Source organism: Thalassophryne amazonica, chromosome 3 (genome assembly GCF_902500255.1).
Source record: "Thalassophryne amazonica chromosome 3, fThaAma1.1, whole genome shotgun sequence".
Taxonomy (NCBI): Eukaryota; Metazoa; Chordata; class Actinopteri; order Batrachoidiformes; family Batrachoididae; genus Thalassophryne; species Thalassophryne amazonica.
Genome location: NC_047105.1, coordinates 109,932,929 through 109,953,093, shown reverse-complemented (window position 1 = coordinate 109,953,093; position 20,165 = coordinate 109,932,929). Strand labels below are relative to the sequence as shown.

The 20,165-nt window shown below is 42.0% G+C and overlaps 1 protein-coding gene across 1 annotated transcript in view; it reads right to left on the bottom strand.

Moving 5' to 3' along the window:
- The window catches only part of grm6b (glutamate receptor, metabotropic 6b), a 78,961-nt gene extending 71,854 nt beyond the window's left edge, over positions 1–7,107 (bottom strand). The window contains exon 1 of the mRNA XM_034167299.1: positions 6,534–7,107. Within this exon, the coding sequence (XP_034023190.1) occupies positions 6,534–7,067 (534 nt within the window). The 5' untranslated portion in view covers positions 7,068–7,107. The remainder of the gene's footprint in view (positions 1–6,533) is intronic.
- Between the last annotated feature and the right edge of the window lie 13,058 nt (positions 7,108–20,165).

Genomic DNA, 20,165 nt, shown 5'->3' with positions numbered 1-20,165 from the left:
CAGTGGTTGCAAAGAAAACCTGCATCCTCTCAGCTCTTCTGGAACAAGCTGAATACCCCTGACATATAAGGTCCCACACTTGACAGCACATGTTAGAGCACAAACCAAGCATGAAGTCAAAGGAATTATCTGTAGACCTCTGACACAGGATTGTCTTGAGGCACAAAACTGGGGAAGGGTACAGAAACATTTCAGCTGCTTCGAAGGTCCCAATGAGTGCAAAGGCCTCTATCATCCATAAATGGAAGAAGTTCCGATCCACCAGGACTCTTCCTAGAGCTGGCCGCCTGTCTAAACTGAGCGATCGAGGGAGAAGGGCCTTAGTCATCGAGGTGACCAAGAACCTGGTGGTCACTGTCAGAGCTCCAGCATTCCTCTGTGGAGAGAGAAGAATCTAACAGAAGCGCAACCATCTCTGCAGCAGTCCACCAATCAGGTCTGTATGGTAGAGTGGCGAGATGGAAGCCACTCCTTAGTAAAAGGCACATGGCAGACCACCTGGACTTTGCCAAAAGGCACCTGAAGGACTCTCAGACCATGAGAAACAAAATTCTCTGGTCTGATGCGGCAAAGATTGAACTCTTTGGCGTGAATGCCAGGAGTCATGTTTGGAGAAAACTAGGCACCATCCCTACAGTGAAGCATAATGGTGGCAGCATCATGCTGTGGGGGAAGTTTTTCAGCAGCAGGAACTGGGAGACTAGTCAGGATTGAGGGAAAGATGAATGCAGCAAAGTACAGAGACACCATGGATGAAAACCTGCTCCAGAGCGCTCTTGACCTCAGTTTTGGGCGAAGGTTCATCTTTCAGCAACACAGTGACCCTAAGCACACAGCCAAGAAATCAAAGGAGTGGCTTCAGGACAACTCTGTGAATGTCCTTGAGTGGCCTAGCCAGAGCCCAGACCTGAATCTGATTGAACATCTCTGGAGAGATCTGAAAATGTCTGTGCACCGACACTCCCCATCCAACCTGATGGACCTTGAGAGGTGCTGCAAAAAGGAATGGACAAAACTGTCTAAAGATAGGTGCACCAAGATTGTGGCGTCATGTTCAACAAGACAAGGTTGTGATTTCTGCCAAAGGTGCATCAACACAGTACTGAGCAAAGGCTGTGAATAATTATGTGCATGTGATTTCATAGGTTTTTTTTTATTTTTGTTAAATTTGCAAAAATAAAAAAAAATAAAAAAATTTCACGTTGTCATTATGGGGTGTTGTGAGAATTTTGAGGGGAAAAATGAATTTATTCCATTTTGGAATAAAGCTGGAACATAAGATGTGGAAAAAGTGAAGCGCTCTGAATACTTTCCAGGTGCACTGTATAGGGGTGTGTGTGTGTGTGTCACATTTTATTTATTTATTGGTTTGTTTGGTTGCTTATTATATGTGAGGCAAGCAGATCAGTCTCACATGCAGTCAAGGAATTCCCATTTACCTCATCTGTTTATGGGGAACGAATTTCAGACATTCATTTCATTCATTTCCTTTATTTACCCAGGTAAAAAACTCATTGAGATTGACATCTCTTTTCCAAGAGTGACCTGGCCAAGACAGCAGCCAAAACATTGTTACAGCGATGAGACAAGACAACAATCAAACACAATTTCACACAAGAGTAAAACAATTAAAACCATTAAGACCATTAAAAACCACAGTGAAATTCAGCATGTACTAGAAGCAGTCACAATGTCCAATAGTGTTAGTTTCACGTTCCTTCAAAAGAGATTTAAATTCACCCAAAGTCACAGGATCTGTTAATTTCAGATCCTTTTGGAGTTTGTTCCAAGAAGCGGGGGCAGCATATCTGAAAGCAGTTTTTCCCAGTTCAGTTCTCACCTGAGGAACTGACATCTGAAATGTTTGTTGGGAACGTAGGCCGTAGGATGGTTGATTTTTAAACATAGATACACACAGATAAGATGGCAGGAGCCCAAGAATACATTTATAGACAAATAAAAACCAGTGTGACAATCTACGAGCAGACAGAGATGGATACTCGGCTGTAGAATACAGTGTACAGTGGTGAATACGGGTTCCACAACCAGTGATAAAACGCAAAGCACTATGGTACACACTGTCCAATTTCCAAGGCTGTGACACTGAGGAGCAAAGCTGGGTGAAGGAGCTCCAGTTTGTCAGTAAAAGACATGATGACCCATCATCACAACTCGAAGGTAAAAATCCACTTGCTGCAGCCATGTGAAACAGGGGCATCTCCTTACATTAAGGTTTTCCCATCCCTGGGATGCTCAACATGTAGGCACCTGGATGCTGGATCATGCACCGAGAAACCATGCCACATGTCCAAAATATCCTAGCTGACTGATGCTCTTTCACAATGTCACTGATACTCCTCATCTGAGTCACCGTAAGTAACTGCTTGTTTGACGCAAAGTGATTCCAGTGGTACCCAAGGATCTTTTAAACTCATCTCATACCAAAGACATCCAGGCATCACCTTTTGTCACTGTTTAACAGCTAGTTCTCACAACCATACTCGGTATGACAGACATCACCTGGAACCTTAAGACTTGGACCTTCTCTCTCCAGCAAAAACATCAGCATTGCCAAATACCTCTTTCCAATGACATAAGCTCTTTCCAGGCATCTCTCGATCTCAAAGACCAAAGATTCACTGCCAAGATAAGTGAATGTCTCTACAAATTCAGCACTTTTACCACATACAGATACATTTCTGATGGCTAAGTCCAGGAAGTCATTGAAAGCCTAGACCTTAGTCATGATCCAGAACAATCTCAAGTCCAGGCACTCTGATTCATTGTTCATCTTCTCAAGTGCTACAAAAACGGCGTCCTTTGATTCCAGTAAGATCATGGCATTGTCCATGATGTCAAGGTCTGTAAACCTTTCCTCATTGACAAAGGTATCTACTGCATGGTCTGGTTGTTATGGAAACTGCCAGTCCATGTGTTGCGGAGGCTAGCAGGAGTCACCCTGAGAGTGGAGCAACAGAGTGAGAGACAACATACGTAATGCAGATGTTAAATATGTAAGCACTGAACAGTCTAAGAACACAGAACACATTACAATACAGTATTTTTTTTAAGAGAAAGAAGATGGAAATTGAGTTGGGAGAAAGAGTTGGGTTCGTTTTGTTATGTTAGTGGAGATGTGGTCTCTGTACAATGTTTAGTGTGGTTAAAAAAATTCAAACAAAATGGTCTAAAGTTCCCCTGACCTTAATGGCCACCGTGTCTATTTACTTGCAGCAGGAGACTTAAAATTTTAAAAGTAATGGTCCATTCAGTTTGAACAGTTGCTGTATAGAAAACGGGCAATGAAGGCAAAAGTTAGTCAACCATGTACATTCTTAAATGCTACTGGTGATGCCATTAGTAATGTTCAACAAAGGCAGTGGTTGGCTCTAGTGAAATTCATGCAACCTACCAACTTCAGCTGCATCATAAAACATGAAACTAATGCAACTCATTAATCAGATTACCAATAGACTACTGATTATATAAAATGGCCCAGGCATGGGTGCAAAGTTTGTGCTTGTTTTATGCGATGGACAAAGACTATAATAATCACGTGTGTGGCAGATAATGAAACATCTCCTCTAGAACATCTGCAGTCCAGAGAGAAGTTAATGCTACGCTACACCTGCCAGGCCACAAGTTGCTGTTAGCCTAGAACTAATGTCATCCTGCTGCTGTGATGGTCTATTTTCAGACAAGGGTCCTGAGCTGCTGAGAGGGGCTTAGCTGAGGTTGGCATCCATAATCCTATAGTTAACATCTGCCCTCTGTGCAGGCTGCAGCGTTGGCTCTTAGTTCACATCATGAACAGCAAAGCTACAAGTAGCAACCAGTATGAAAATGGTATCAAATATTTGGCTAATTTGTTCAGTGCAAGACTATTTTTTGATAGATACTGAAAGTATTCTGGCTGTATGTTGCTATGAGTGTGAAATAATGCAGGATTTACTCAATCTGAGTGTCCAGTCATCAAGGTAAGCGGTGGAATCAGCTGTTATAGATCAACAGTCTAAAACAAAATCTGTCTGTGCACCATGAGATTGATTGACTAATTAAGACACAATCCTATTAAATGTTAACTGTTAACTCAAATAATTTAATTATAGACCTGTAAAGTACATTGTGTCTGTCTCAACACAACAGCAATGACATGATATGTGTCATTAATCTACAATGATCAAATTAAAGTATTCCCACTGGGAGTTCAGTTTTCTACAAGAAAATAGCAGCAGGTACAGTATGTACTGAGTTGACACATTCAGTGGGCCAGTGTGCACTACACCAATCAGCCATAACATTGTGACCACTGACAGGTCGAATGAATAACAGCCATTGTCTCATTACAATGAAGCCTATCAATGAGTGGAATATTATTAGGTAGAAAATAAACATTTTGTCCTCAACGAACGCGCATTTGAGGGGCACAAGGGTGGAAGTGCGGGTATTGGGACAGGGCCTCTGATGACATTATTTTTCTTTTACAGGTACATGTGATGGCTTCTAATTGCAAAAAGTGGTGGCTGATTGGTCACCCAGAGGAGAACAGTTACTGGAATTACTGGATTACTACATTTTGTGTTTGGGGAAAATTGTTGCTTTGTGGGGGACCCCTAAACAGTGTCCGATTACAATAAAATTTGGCACAGATCTTTTATTTTATTAGTGGAACAAGAACAACATGTGGCCCAAAAGATTTTGGAACATTTGATATTTTGAACAGATCTAACGAGCAAGGTCAAAACCTTCACCAAATCCATAACCAAGCACACTGGTGACAGTGGTCAACAAAAACTCCATTAGGTGTTTTTTGATTATAGGAAGAAACCACAAGCAGAGTCAGTGGGGTGACCATCTACTGTGGCCATACTAACAAAACAGAGCATAGCACAACACAAAATTGTCACCTCATTCAATAACAGAAAAACTGCAGCAAAACAACCACGTGTAATCCAGAGATCACAACAGCTGAACAACCAGAAGGTGAAGTTTTGAGTCCCAGTCAAATAGAATGCTTAGGAAGTCAGTAATTGTATTGATGCAAGATTGATCCTTAAATTCACAACATGCATCAAAGTTCTCACCACAGGCCTGATGCATCTCCAACACCCCACAGGATGTTCCCATATTCAGCAAGAAATGAATTATAATGGTCAAATGTGTGTTCAGACACATGCTGACAATAGTGTGTCTGACAAGCAGAAAATAAAATACAGACCTAAACTTTGACAGTGAAAGAAACTGACAAGAATAATTTCAAGCTGCATGTGACATCATAAGCACACCTACCTGTATGTTGATAGAGACGGAAAGTGAAGGAAGAGGTATCTGCTTTGGCTACAGTCACACAAAATCCTTTCTGCAGGGTTGTGTGGACTTGTGACTGTTATCTCTATTTTAGAATGTAACCTCTGTTAAACAATCGCAAAATAATGGTTTGTGTCTCTGACATAGTAAATATCTTTATGGTGCCAGTTTTCCCTCTCTACCTCCCTCTCTCTCTTTCTCTCTCTCTCTCTCTGTGTCACATGAAATCCATGTAAATGCATGTATCTTGCTCAACCATCATCTTTGCTCTCTATTTCTTTTGTGGAAGTATTAATACAAAACACTTTCTGCTGGGTTGTGTGCAGGTATTACTGTGGAATTTGTATTTTTAGAATGAGACTACCGTGAAACAGCAAGTAACAGCTGGTGACTCTGATTTAGTTCATTTCTGTGCAGAAACAGTTTTGTCTCACTGACAACCACACATGATCCTAATCCATCATCAATTCAGCATCCACACACCATCCAGCAGGTGAGAGACATGTTAATATGACATCCACCCATCCATCCATCTTCTACCGCTAAGTCCAATTAAGGGTCGCGGGGGGCTGGAGCCTATCCCAGCAGTCATAGAGCGCGAGGCGGGGTACACCCAGGACAGGACGCTAGTCTGTCGCAGGGCCACACATACACAAACAAACACAGACACACACACACACACCTATGGACAATTTTAAAGATTCCAATCCACCTAACCCACATGTCTTTGGATGTGGGAGGAAACCGGAGCACCTGGAGGAAACCCACGCAAACACGGGGAGAACATGCAAACTCCACACAGAAAGGCCATGGGAATTGAACCCACAACCTTCTCACTGTGAGGCAACAGTGCTAACCACTAAGCCACCGTGCTGACATTACAAAAGTAAAATAAAGTTGCTTTTAAGATTAATTTGGTGCATCAAAGCTCATCAAATTTCATGTTTGTCCTCATTATATGTATAATATTTAATTATATAAATACTTTATCTATCTATCTAGCTATCTATCTATCTATATATCTATCTATCTATTTTACAGGGTACTCACTGAGATGTGACACATCATGTCTCCATTTCCTTTTTTCTGAATGTTTTACATACAATTTTTCAAGCAGTAATCCTTTAATGTGGATCCACGTCAACAAAGGAAGTGAGCCTTCTTTTATACGTGTGTATGGATTGTGAAAATGGCCACAAAAAAACTGATGTTTGGAGATTTCTCACCGCAAACAGTCTGAGAACATTTGCCACCATGATGGACACGGCGCTACCAGACGCCCCGATCACTCCAACCACCCGCTCTGGTTTGGGGATGATAGGAGGTTCTCCATTTGAGCAACGCACATCCGAGTTGTCTTTCTGGATAAGAGCTTGGACAAATGTGAGCGACTGCTCCAGAGCATAGGTGTCCCTGGAGCAGGTGTCCAGGATCCGTGCCCCGAGGGTGATGTTGGGCAGCAGGTCTGGGTCGTTGTTGATCTGGTCCAAAGCGTACAGCATTGCCTCTAATCGATGGATCCCTTTTTCTTTTTTGATCTCGCCACAGGGAACCCCAGCAGGGCCCCGTGAATGCACTGGAAACAGTCCTCCCAGGGTGATATCGCCTTCTATTTTGATGGATTGGGGCTGAGTGTTCTGCTGTGACAATGAACCCGGATCGATGCAGAGGAGCAGGACCCACAGAAACCCAGACATCCACCGGGATGCAGTTGCACTGTACCAGCGCCGCTGATCGGATGGATGGAATGGTAAGGCCATGACGATGAGCAGTGGAGGTACTGACAGCCCATCTACCTCTGACACCTGGACACAGCCAGAAAAGATCTCACTGATTCACATCCCATCATCTTCTCTGACATTTGAAACACACAGCAAAAGTATTTGCTCACTTTGCTTTGAAACTCCTAAAAATGACAATAAAACAATTAAAGCATCACTTTCAGGGCCAGTTTTCTTTAGACAACTCAGGAGATGGACACATGACCATTTTCAGGTCACCAAATACATCTTGGATTTTATTTCCATTAATCATTAAGAAATACAAATCGTGTTGGTCCCCAATCCTGGTCCTCAGATTTTCTATCGCTCCTTCCTCTGCCAATAGCTTATTAGCTCATTTAGCATGCTCAGCCAATCATGAGCTAACAGTCAGCTGAAGGAGCCAATCAGTAGTTGGCAAAGCAGGGAGAGATGGAAAATGTGCAGGTCATGGGTTGAGGAGCAGTCAAATCAAATCAAATCAAATTAATTTTATTTATATAGCACCAAATCACAACAAACAGTTGCCCCAAGGCGCTTTATATTGTAAGGCAAAGCCATACAATAATTACGGAAAAACCCCAACGGTCAAAACGACCCCCTGTGAGCAAGCACTTGGCAACAGTGGGAAGGAAAAACTCCCTTTTAACAGGAAGAAACCTCCAGCAGAACCAGGCTCAGGGAGGGGCAGTCTTCTGCTGGGACTGGTTGGGGCTGAGGGAGAGAACCGGGAAAAAGACATGCTGTGGAAGAGAGCAGAGATCAATCACTAATGATTAAATGCAGAGTGGTGCATACAGAGCAAAAAGAGAAAGAAACACTCAATGCATTATGGGAACCCCCCAGCAGTCTAAGTCTATAGCAGCATAACTAAGGGATGGTTCAGGGTCACCTGATCCAGCCCTAACTATAAGCTTTAGCAAAAAGGAAAGTTTTAAGCCTAATCTTAAAAGTAGAGAGGGTGTCTGTCTCCCTGATCCGAATTGGGAGCTGGTTCCACAGGAGAGGAGCCTGAAAGCTGAAGGCTCTGCCTCCCATTCTACTCTTACAAACCCTAGGAACTACAAGTAAGCCTGCATTCTGAGAGCGAAGCGCTCTATTGGGGTGATATGGTACTATGAGGTCCCTAAGATAAGAAGGGACCTGACTATTCAAAACCTTATAAGTAAGAAGAAGAATTTTAAATTATATTCTAGAATTAACAGGAAGCCAATGAAGAGAGGCCAATATGGGTGAGATATGTTCTCTCCTTCTAGTCCCTGTCAGTACTCTAGCTGCAGCATTTTGAATTAACTGAAGGCTTTTCAGGGAACTTTTAGGACAACCTGATAATAATGAATTACAATAGTCCAGCCTAGAGGAAATAAATGCATGAATTAGTTTTTCAGCATCACTCTGAGACAAGACCTTTCTAATTTTAGAGATATTGCGCAAATGCAAAAAAGCAGTCTTACATATTTGTTTAATATGCGCTTTGAATGACATATCCTGATCAAAAATGACTCCAAGATTTCTCACAGTATTACGAGAGGTCAGGGTAATGCCATCCAGAGTAAGGATCTGGTTAGACACCATGTTTCTAAGATTTGTGGGGCCAAGTACAATAACTTCAGTTTTATCTGAGTTTAAAAGCAGGAAATTAGAGGTTATCCATGTCTTTATGTCTGTAAGACAATCCTGCAGTTTAGCTAATTGGTGTGTGTCCTCTGGCTTCATGGATAGATAAAGCTGGGTATCATCTGCGTAACAATGAAAATTTAAGCAATGCCGTCTAATAATACTGCCTAAGGGAAGCATGTATAAAGTGAATAAAATTGGTCCTAGCACAGAACCTTGTGGAACTCCATAATTAACCTTAGTCTGTGAAGAAGATTCCCCATTTACATGAACAAATTGTAATCTATTAGATAAATATGATTCAAACCACCGCAGCGCAGTGCCTTTAATACCTATGGCATGCTCTAATCTCTGTAATAAAATTTTATGGTCAACAGTATCAAAAGCAGCACTGAGGTCTAACAGATCAAGCACAGAGATAAGTCCACTGTCTGAGGCCATAAGAAGATCATTTGTAACCTTCACTAATGCTGTTTCTGTACTATGATGAATTCTAAAACCTGACTGAAACTCTTCAAATAGACCATTCCTCTGCAGATGATCAGTTAGCTGTTTAACAACTACCCTTTCAAGAATTTTTGAGAGAAAAGGAAGGTTGGAGATTGGCCTATAATTAGCTAAGATAGCTGGGTCAAGTGATGGCTTTTTAAGTAATGGTTTAATTACTGCCACCTTAAAAGCCTGTGGTACATAGCCAACTAATAAAGATAGATTGATCATATTTAAGATCGAAGCATTAAATAATGGTAGGGCTTCCTTGAGCAGCCTGGTAGGAATGGGGTCTAATAGACATGTTGATGGTTTGGATGAAGTAACTAATGAAAATAACTCAGACAGTGTTGGGAACTACATCTGTCTGGCATAGGCACTGACTGCAAGACTGGGAGACTAGTGAGGGAAGTCACCAAGACACTCAGACATCTCTGAAGGCTTTATGGAATCCTGTGGCTGTGATTGGTGAGACTGTGCATAGTGCAACTTCTGTCTGTTGCATAATGACTCATAGCTGTATGGTGGAGGGGAAAAGAGAGGAGAAAAGAGGAAAAGGGTGGCTTCCCTCACCAGTCTCCTTGTTGCACAGCCACTCCTTTTGAGAACTGTCTGCTCCAGAAAGATATACCACACTGTTGTATTTCTTAAAGATGTTTTTTTTTTTTTTCTGTGTGCATGTGTCAACAAAAGGCAAATAAAGAAAGCATCGGTGTGGGCATATGGGGCATAAGTGCATCCAGAAAGTATTCACACTATTCACAGCACTTCACTTTTTCACATTTTGTTAAGTTACAACCTTATTTCAAAATGGAGTAAATTAATTAATTAATTAATTAATTAATTAATTTTTTTTTTTTTTGCTCCTCAAAATTTTGCCAGCTTGGTGCCCAAAGATAGGTATCTTTGGTCAAGAGCGCTCTGGAGCAGGTTTTCATCCAGGATGTCTCTGTACATTGCAGCATTGATCTTTCCCTCAACCCTGAATAGTCTCCCAGTTCCTGCCACTGAAAAACATCCCCACAGCATGATGCTGCCACCACCATGCTTCACTGTAGGGATGGTGCCTGGTTTCCTACAAACATAACTCCTGGCATTCACACCAGAGAGTTTAATCTTTGTTTCATCAGACTAGAGAATTTTGTCTTTCATGGTCTGAGAGTCCTTCAGGTGCCTTTTGGCAAACTCTACGTGTGCTGCCATGTGCCTTTTACTAAGGAGTGACTTCCGTCTGGCCACTCTGCCACACAGGCCTGATTGGTGGCAGTGGTGGGCACACTTCCGATAATCCGATAACAGATAATTATCAAAGATAATGTTTTCATTATCGGATTATCTTTTTAGATAAATTTTAAAACCATCATCGGACTAATTATCTTCCAATGAACTACCGTCCGATAACTTTTAGACCGATAACGTACTAAACTAAACAGTGAAAAACATTTTCAAAACTGTTGAAGCTGTTGAGACCTACCTGTTAAAAGTTTCCTAATAGGAATGTTGTTCTACTCTCTGCAAACAGAAACCACTCTATCATCTGTAAGTAAAGGAGAACTGGTGACCAAAAAAAGTCATTTCCTTTAACACTATATTAATATACTCCCAATGTCACCAAGTCATCCAGAGGCATACATGTTTAACTTATGGTTCAAATTTTAACCACTCATTTTAGACAAGTTATTTAAAATTATTGTCATGTCTGAAGTTTATAAAGTGAAACTATCAGATATATGTTTTCGTTTTAAAGTAATGTGCTAATTTTTAAGGTTTTGTGAGCACATGCTGTGCCAGGCAGCAATGCATTATGGGTAGCATAAGGTAATCTCAGACGTTCACGACAGGACAAATGCATTTCAGACACTCTGTTCAGGGTCCACAGATAACAGCATTAAATTCTAGTGCCTAAAACTCTCGTGAATATATTCTCTGGGTTTATAGACATTAGTGTATTTGCGTTTGTTAAATTCCACACATCTTAAATGTAGCAGACAAGGATTATCTGGAATTTTGTTTGACATTTTTTCAAGGCCGCTACTGCCATCTACTGGCCAGGAGTGTTCATGGCAGTATTAAACGTCTGGGTACCTGGCTGCTCTCAAAGTGTTGGTATTGTCCATTGTCCAGGCGCTTTTTGTGTGCATATATTTGTTAACTTTGTATTCTAAAACTACGGTTAGAAGTAATTCCGACTCCTTATCGGTCCACACGAACGAGGTTGGCGCCATGTTTTTAGTTTTTGTGGAAGTGACGACAAGAGAATAAGGCTCCTGATTGGATAGAATTTTAATCAGTACCGCCATCCAAAGGTTTGGCAGACTAATTACAACACATTTATACGGTTCGATGTGGATGGATTTTTTTTTTTTTTTTAGTGACGTAGTGTGGATGAAGTTTTTTCCCCAAACTGAAAGGGTAAGATATTCGGTTTTACAAATACCCGACAACGTGTGTACATGGCCTTATGTCTGTGAAAGGCACCATATAAATAAATTTACTTACTTACTTACTAATATTGAGTGCACGTTTTACAACATCATAAAAGTTTTAAAACATACAATTGCGATGACACTTCCAGGGCTCCGTAAAAATGCCTGTTTTTACAAATAAGAATGGAATATTTTACAAAAGCACATTTCTCTTTAAACCAACACACGACACACGTCACATTAACGTGTTGGTTTACATAAGGGATTACTGAACCAATCACTGTTTAGCACTTTTACCCAGAATGCTTTGCGGTCTGTGTTTGTTACAAAACCTCAGAATTAGTGCCTTATTCAACATTAAAAGATATATGTTATATTTTAACTTTGTACAAATGACCGAATTGACATTAATGGAGTTATTCTATCAGTATTTTTTTAAAAAAACATGTTAGTATGACTTTATTTTTCAAGACCTCCGCCTGACCGGAGTGTTGAAATTGAATGGTAGCTGGCTTTATGGTTGCTCTTTGTATGCCTTTGTGGTGGGAGCGCTGTGGTAAACAAGAGCTTCCAGCAGGGACATAATGTTGAAAGAAAAATTATTATGGTTAGTAAAGAATTGATTTTGTGGGTGTTCCTAGGATTTGTCTGTGCTGTTACCTGCAGGGAGCAGCATAGTCAAACATTCTTGGTTATTCTTTAGGTCTTTTATGCTTTCAAAAGCAATTGTGTCAAAAATCAATTTCAGCTCTTTAGTAACTGCAGATGTCCCATAGAGAACACCGGAATTTATCAGTTATTATCTGTAACTTCCGACATTTTTGGGCGGTTTATTGGTTTAGCTTTATCAAAGATAACTTTTCAGTTATCTTATTATCTGTTATCAAAGTTAATTTTTTGGTTATCTGTGCCCACCACTGATTGGTGGATTGCTGCAGAGATGGTTATCTTTCTGGAAGGTTCTCCTCTCTGCATAGAGGAATGCTGGAGCTCTGACAGATTGACCATCGGGTTCTTGGTCACCTCCCTGACTAAGGCCCTTCTCCCTCGATCACTCAGTTAAGATGGGTGGCCTGCTTTAGGAAGAATCCTGGTGGATCCAAATTTCTTCCATTTACAGATGATGGAGGCCACTGTGCTCATTGGAACCTATAAAGCAGCATAAATGTTTCTGTACCCTTCCCCAGATTTGTGTCTTGAGACAATCCTGTCTCGGAGGTCTACAGACAATTCCTTTGACTTCATGCTTAGTTTGTGCTCTGACATCATATGTAGACAGGTGTCTGTGTGTGTGTCTTTCCAAATCATGTCCAATCAACTGAATTACCACAGTGGACTCCAGTTAAGCTGTAGAAACAACTCAAGGATGATCAGTGGAAACAGGATGCACCTGAGCTCAATTTTTCATGGCAAAGACTACGCATGCTTATACACATGTGATTTCTTAGTTTTTAAAATTTTTTAATAAATTAGCAAAAATCAAAAAAAGACAAACCCTTTTTTCACATTGTCATTATGGGGTACTGTGTGTACAATTTTGAGGAAAAAAAATTAATTTCATCCATTTTGGAATAAGGCTGTAACATAACAAAATGTGGACAAAGTGAAGCGCTGTGAATACTTTCCAGAATTCCTAAAAGCATACTTAACATCATTAAATCTTCACGATCTGACCTGGAATGTTAACTTTTTTGTGGTTTTTAAAGTGCACAACTTTTTTCTGCATTATATGTATGCACAGCACAGACAGTACTAATAGAGCTGTGAAAGGTTTTACTGTAAGATGAGTATCTTACAGTAAGAACTGTACATTTCTTAAATCTTAACTGTTTCCATTTGATGGGGAAAGGAGACAAAATAAAAGGCTTTAGAGAACATTTTAAATAATGTGAATGTTGTGTGTTGGGGGGTGTGGCTGGACATTTTGGTGTTCTTTTCTTTTCTTTGCTCTCCAGGTGGCATGAAAACTGATTTGTTTGTGGAGATGGTGCTGGCTGAAGAGTCCTTCACCCTCATCAACATCATGTGCAGCACCTGTGAATGGTGCTCACGTGCAGCCTTAAAGACTTTCAGCTGAAGCAGATAATTGGATGGCGTTCTGCATTTAAGTCATGTGTGATTCAAGCAGAATTGCCGGGAACTCGACCTTGTGATGTTCGTTTGTGAGACGCTGAGGACCGCGCCTGGGTTTGACACATCGAGCCTGTGAAGCAGGAAGGGTGAGGGACACATGCCGTCAGCACACATCAGAGGTGATTAATTGTTTGACTACTTGTTGATAGTAACTTGGTATTTTGTTACGCAGTATATTTGAATTGTGATGAGAATTGTGCAGCTTGCTTCTCTCTGCTGTGGCGTGCGGACAAGTGATCCTCCACCTGTTGTGAGAAGCTGCTCATTTGCATAAAGCTTAAAATACAGACCTGAATGTGTTGCTGATGGTGTGTGTCTTTTGAAGGATATTAGTTGTAACTGCTGACTTACCTCACCTCTTCTATCCTTAGCAGAGAGTCGGTTTGTCGTGTCCACCTGGGGGTGTTTGGCGGTAATTGTGAGTCCAGAAGTGCCGGGCTTCGATCCTTTTGGGCGCTGGAGAGCGTGCCAGCCTTCACTCCACCATAATGACGCTATTTTAGTTTTTACACTTTATTATGCACCAGAGGGTGAATAAATAAATTGTTTTTGTTATTGGAACCGCTTTCTGGTTATTTTAGCGCTGGGTTCCGTCAGACGCAGGTCCGCTCCTCAACCCGCGTCGACACATAACAGTGAAGCTTGTATCATGGAGTTCTGAGAGCAGAGAGAGATGATGATGGAAAACGATATAAATTTTTCAAAAAAGAAAACATCCAGTGAACCATCACATTTCATGCTCCAAAAGCTGGAACTGGTTTATGTTGTCTGCACATCGTTCACTAAAACCACAGTAATTAATGAGAAGTCACTCAGAACCCCTAAAACAGTCAGCTCACTGTAAAGAATTTGGGAATAATTTAACACTTTTCTTCTTATGACCTCATTGTAATTTATTGAAATGTGAACTATAATGGAAATAAAAAAAAATTGCATGCAAAAGCAAAAAAAAAAAAAAAACTTTAAAATTTGTCAGTTTAAAAGGTATGTTCATGATCAAAAGCACAAAAAGGAAAGAAAAAAGAAGCAGCTTTGAATGTAAGATGCGTTGCGTATACATCTGCAGCAGGGTTTCTGCATTTTGATAAGCGATGTGTGTCAGAGAGGTTTGTCATGCAGCCGCACTTCTTACCTGCCCATCCTTCAGCAACCGTTCCTGATTTTATCCATTACACAAAAACTTCCAAACAAGCCGTCATTCCAGTCCAAAAGGTGTTTGTATGTGCAGGCAGTTCTCTCCTGTCATCACAAATAACAAATCCTCACTCATGTCACACAGCAGACTGAAACAGTGCTGGAAAAATAAATTAAGATTTTTTGTTTATAATGACACTGATTCATGAAGCTTGAAGTTACAGCATCACTGCAGAATGAAAGAAGGTGGAATAAAGCTCAGGGAGGGTCTACGTACAAATTAGAGCCAAATCCTTTAAAAGCTCTCTCTCTCTCTCTCTCTCTCTCTCCTCTCTATCTCTCGTCCTCTCCTCTCCTCTCTCTCTACCTCTCTCTCTCTCTCCTCTCTGTGTGTGTGTGTGTGTGCACTCCCCCTCCTGTGTCTCTATCATTACTTCTGCCTTGCTCCAACTCTCTATTTCCCCCTTTCTCTCTCTCTCTCACTCTCACACACACACACACACACACACGGTACTGGCCACAGATTGGGATTATGATGCAAATGTTTGTGAAGAAACCACGAAGAGGACCAGCCTCTTTTTTTTATATACAGATGGACTAACATCCTCCCCCATGGCACTATGGTGGACTTCTGTCACTTTGGGAGATTAGATGAGCAGCAATTTGAATCATACTGCTCTTAAACATACTCTCTCTCTCTCTCTCAATTTCATTGAAGCTTTATTGACATGGGAAACATGTTTACATTGTCAAAGCAAGTGTTACATAGAGCAAAAAATAAAATTTAAGAAGATGTACATACAATTAACTCAGCCACATGGGGTGTGCAGCCAGTACATTCTGAGTTTCGGTCCCAAGCCCGGATAAATGAGGAGGGTTGCATCAGGAAGGGCATCCGGCGTAAAACAAGCCAACGCAACTATGAAGATTAAGAGTCGAATTTCCATACTGGATCCGTCGCAGCCTGATTTAACAACGTCTACCGGGTCTTCCGCCAGTGCTGTTGCCCAACAGGGTGACGGTGGAAATTGGGCTACTGCTGGGCGAAGACGATGAAGAACAGGAGGAGAACGTCTCCACAAACAGCGGGAGAAGAAGAAAACTAGAAGGGTGGAAATGAGAGTGGGGACTTTGAATGTTGGTAGTATGACTGGTAAAGGGAGAGAGCTGACTGATATGATGGAGAGGAGAAAGGTAGACATACGAGGTCTGTCCATAAAGTATCGTACCTTTTAATTTTTTTTTTTAAACTATATGGATTTGATTCATATGTTTTCACGTCACACAAGCTTGAACCCTTGTGCGCATGCATGAGTTTTTCCACGCCTGTCGGTGACGTCATTCGCCTGTGAGCACGCCTTGTGGAAGGAGTGGTCCCGCCCCGTCGTCGAATTTTCATTGTCTGGAAATGGCGGAATGATTTGGACTTTTTTTCCATCAGAATTTTTTCAGAAGCTGTTAGAGACTGGCACCTGGAAACCATTCGAAAAATTATCTGGCTTTCGGTGAAAATTTTACAGGCTTCACAGAGAACCGCGCTCCGAGCTGCGACGACGCAGCACAAGCCACCGGACATGTCTATCTCGGCTTTCAATGCTTACCAGTCCAGTAAGTATCAGTGAAATTGTGGAGAGCTGGACATGTCCAAACTTGTCCACTGACACGCCGAAACGGAGGTGTTCCTTGGTCTCGCTTCCAAAGCGAATCGGTCTTTACGCGCGAAGCCTCCGCGCGGCTTTCCATGACAAAATCTCTTGTTAAAAGTGAAATCTGCCGGAAAATGGCTGATGTCCAGCTCTTGTGATAACCACAGAAAGAGCACACGACGGTCTCGTATCCACAGAGCCATCCGTTTAGAAATGGTCCAGTGGCTTGTGCCGTGTCATCGCAGCTCGGAGCGCGGCGCGCTGAGCATCCTTAAAGGGGTCCTTAAAGCTGTACTAACAGACCTTATTCTCTGTGAAGCCCGTAAAATTTTCACCGAAAGCCAGATAAATTTTTCGAATGGTTTCCAGGTGCCAGTCTCTAACAGCTTCTGAAAAAATTCTGTTGGAAAAAAACCCCATATCATTCCGCCATTTCCAGACAATGAAAATCCGACAACGGGGCGGGACCACTCCTTCCACAAGGCGTGCTCACAGGCGAATGACGTCAACGACAGGCGTGGAAAAACTCACGCATGCGCACAAGGGTTCAAGCTTGTCTGACGTGAAAACATATGAATCAAATCCATATAGTTTAAAAAAAAAACAAAAAGGTACGATACTTTATGGACAGACCTTGTATTGTGTGTGCAAGAGACCAAGTGGAAGGGAAGTAAGAGCAGGAGCATTGGCGGTGGGTACAAGTTGTTTTACCATGGTGAGGACAGGAGAGATGGCAGTAGAGTTTCTAACCAGATTGTTTAATAAAATCTTGGAAAGTGAGAGGATGCCTGAGGAGTGGAGACGAAGTGTGCTGGTTCCTATTTTCAAGAATAAGGGTGATGTGCATAGCTGCAGTAACTACAGAGGCATAAAGTTGATCAGCCACAGCATGAAGTTATGGGAAAGAGTAGTAGACGCTAGGCTTAGAAAACAGGTGAAGATCTGTGAGCAGCAATATGGTTTCATGCCGAGAAAGAGCACTACAGATGCAATGTTTGCTCTGAGAATACGGTTAGAGAAATACAGAGAAGGCCAGAAAGAGTTACATTGTGTGTTTGTGGACTTAGAAAAAGCTTATGATAGGGTGCCAAGAGAAGAGCTGTGGTATTGTATGAGAAAGTCTGGAGTGGCAGAGACATATGTTAGGGTAGTGCAGGACATGTACAAGAATAGTGTGACAGCGGTGAGATCCGCAGTCGGAATGACAGACCTATTCAAGGTGGAGGTGGGATTACACCAAGGATCAACTCTGAGTCCTTTCTTGTTTGCAGTGATGATGGACAGGTTGACGGATGAGATCAGACAGGGGTCCCCATGGACTATGATGTTTGCAGATGACATTGTGATCTGTAGTGAGAGTAGAGAGCAAGTGGAGTCTAGTCTGGAGAGATGGACATATGCTTTGGAGAGGAGGGGAATGAAAGTCAGTAGAAGCAAGACTGAGTACATGTGTGTGAATGGGAGGGAACCCAGTGGAATAGTGCAGTTACAAGGAGTAGAAGTGGTGAAAGCAGATGAGTTTAAATATTTGGGGTCAACTGTTCAAAGTAACGGAGAGTGTGGTAAAGAGGTGAAGAAGAGAGTGCAGGCAGGGTGGAGTGGGTGGAGAAAGGTGGCAGAAGTGATTTGTGACCAAAAAATATCAGCAAGAGTGAAGGGGAGAGTTTACATGACAGTATTGAGACCAGCTATGTTGTATAGTTTAGAGACGTAGCACTAACAAAAAGACAGGAGGCAGAACTGGAGGTGGCAGAGCTGAAGATGTTGAGATTCTCTTTGGGAGTGACAAGAATTGACAAAATTAGAAATGAACATATCAGAGGGACAGCTCAGGTGGGACGGTTTAGAGACAAAGTCAGAGAGGCGAGACTGAGATAGTTTGGACATGTGCAGAGGAGGGACCCAGGGTATATAGGGAGAAGGATGCTGAGGATGGAGCCACCAGGCAGGAGTAGAAGAGGGAGGCCAAAGAGGAGGTTTATGGATGTGCTGAGGGAGGGCATGCAAGTGGTTGGTGTGACAGAGGAAGATACAGAGGACAGGGTGAGATGGAAACGATTGATCTGCTGTGGTGACCCCTAACGGGAACAGCCAAAAGACAAAGAAGAAGAAGAAGACATACAATTAACAATATTCTACAGTAAATAAATGTGTAAACAGGAGATATGGGATTGAAATATTAGTAAAAATTGTGCTTTCTGTGTAAGAGTATACTATCCTATAAAATGTGTTTTATTATACATAGATAAAGTGACATAGAGGTTTAATCTCCTATCTTGGGTTTAGGGTGGGTTATGTCCATTGCTCCTTCTTTTCTTATCACAGCAGCTCACAAACCTTGCTGCTGTGTTTGCACATTGCTGGACTTCACCCAACAGATATAGAAGTTTTAAATGATGATCATGCTCTGTGGGACGTACATGTCTCTGATGTCTTGGTACAGTGGGCAGGTGGTTGGGAAGTGCAGCTCGGTCTCCACCTCGTGTTGTGAGCAGTAGGTGCATAAATGGTAAATGGACTGCATTTATATAGCACTTTTCCATCTGCAACAGACGCTCAAAGTGCTTCACACAATAATGCTTCACATTCACCCCGATATCAGGGTGCTGCCATACAAGATACTCACTACACACCGGGAGCAACTAGGGGATTAAGGACCTTGCCCAAGGGCCCTTGGTAATTTTCTAGTCAGGCTGGGATTGGAACCGAGGATCCTCTGGTCTCAAGTCCAACTCTTAGCCACTAGACCCCCACCTCGCCTGCATAGCCTGTTTTCTCCAACCAGGTCTGTCTGTGGCAACCTTTCTCCACGGCAAGGCTGAGCTCACTGAGTCTGTACATGGTCAAGGATTTCCTAAACTCTGAGTTGGTCACAATGCTCAGGTATTCTGCCATGGGGTACTCTCTGTTTAGGGCCAAATACCATTCCAGTTTACTCTGGTTTTTGGTTAATATTTTTGATTGTGTCACATAGTTTTCTTTTTGTCTCTTAAAATTTGTTTAGTCTAATTGAGTTTGTGTTTGGTGGCTCTGCTTGTGTTTGTGTACAGAGCCCCAGGACCAGCTGGCTGAGGGGGCTCTACAGTCTCTCTCTGGATCAGGGCTTTGTTGTGGAGCGTATTGGGGGCCACTATTTTTAAGGTGGTCATTTAAATGCTCTCTTTTGAACTTTAATAATTAGTAGGTATCATCTTAATTCTGCTCTGCATGCATTGTTTGGTGTTTTCTGTTGGACATGGAGGATGGATTTGCAGAATTCTAGACGCAGAGTCTCAATCTGGTGTTTGTCTCATTTTGCAAAAACTTGGTTAGCAAGCAGGACCACTTATGGGGACCTGCGCTCCATTGTGCAATGTATACACAGCATAACTTCACACGGATAAATGGTGTACTCTTTTGTTTTTTCCCCTTTAGCACCTGTCCTCAAACAAGACTGCATTGCCCAATTCATTGATATATATGTTGAAGAGGATTGTGCTCAAATTGCATTCCTGTCTAACTCCCCTGCTTTGGGGAATGAATTATGTGTGTTTTTGCCAATCTTATGGTGCATTCACACATAACAAAGTTGAGGCCGAATGGCGCAATCGAGGCAGTCTTCACACCAGTGGCTGAGTGCCCATTCAACCCACTCTCGGCCGGAGACCGCCGGA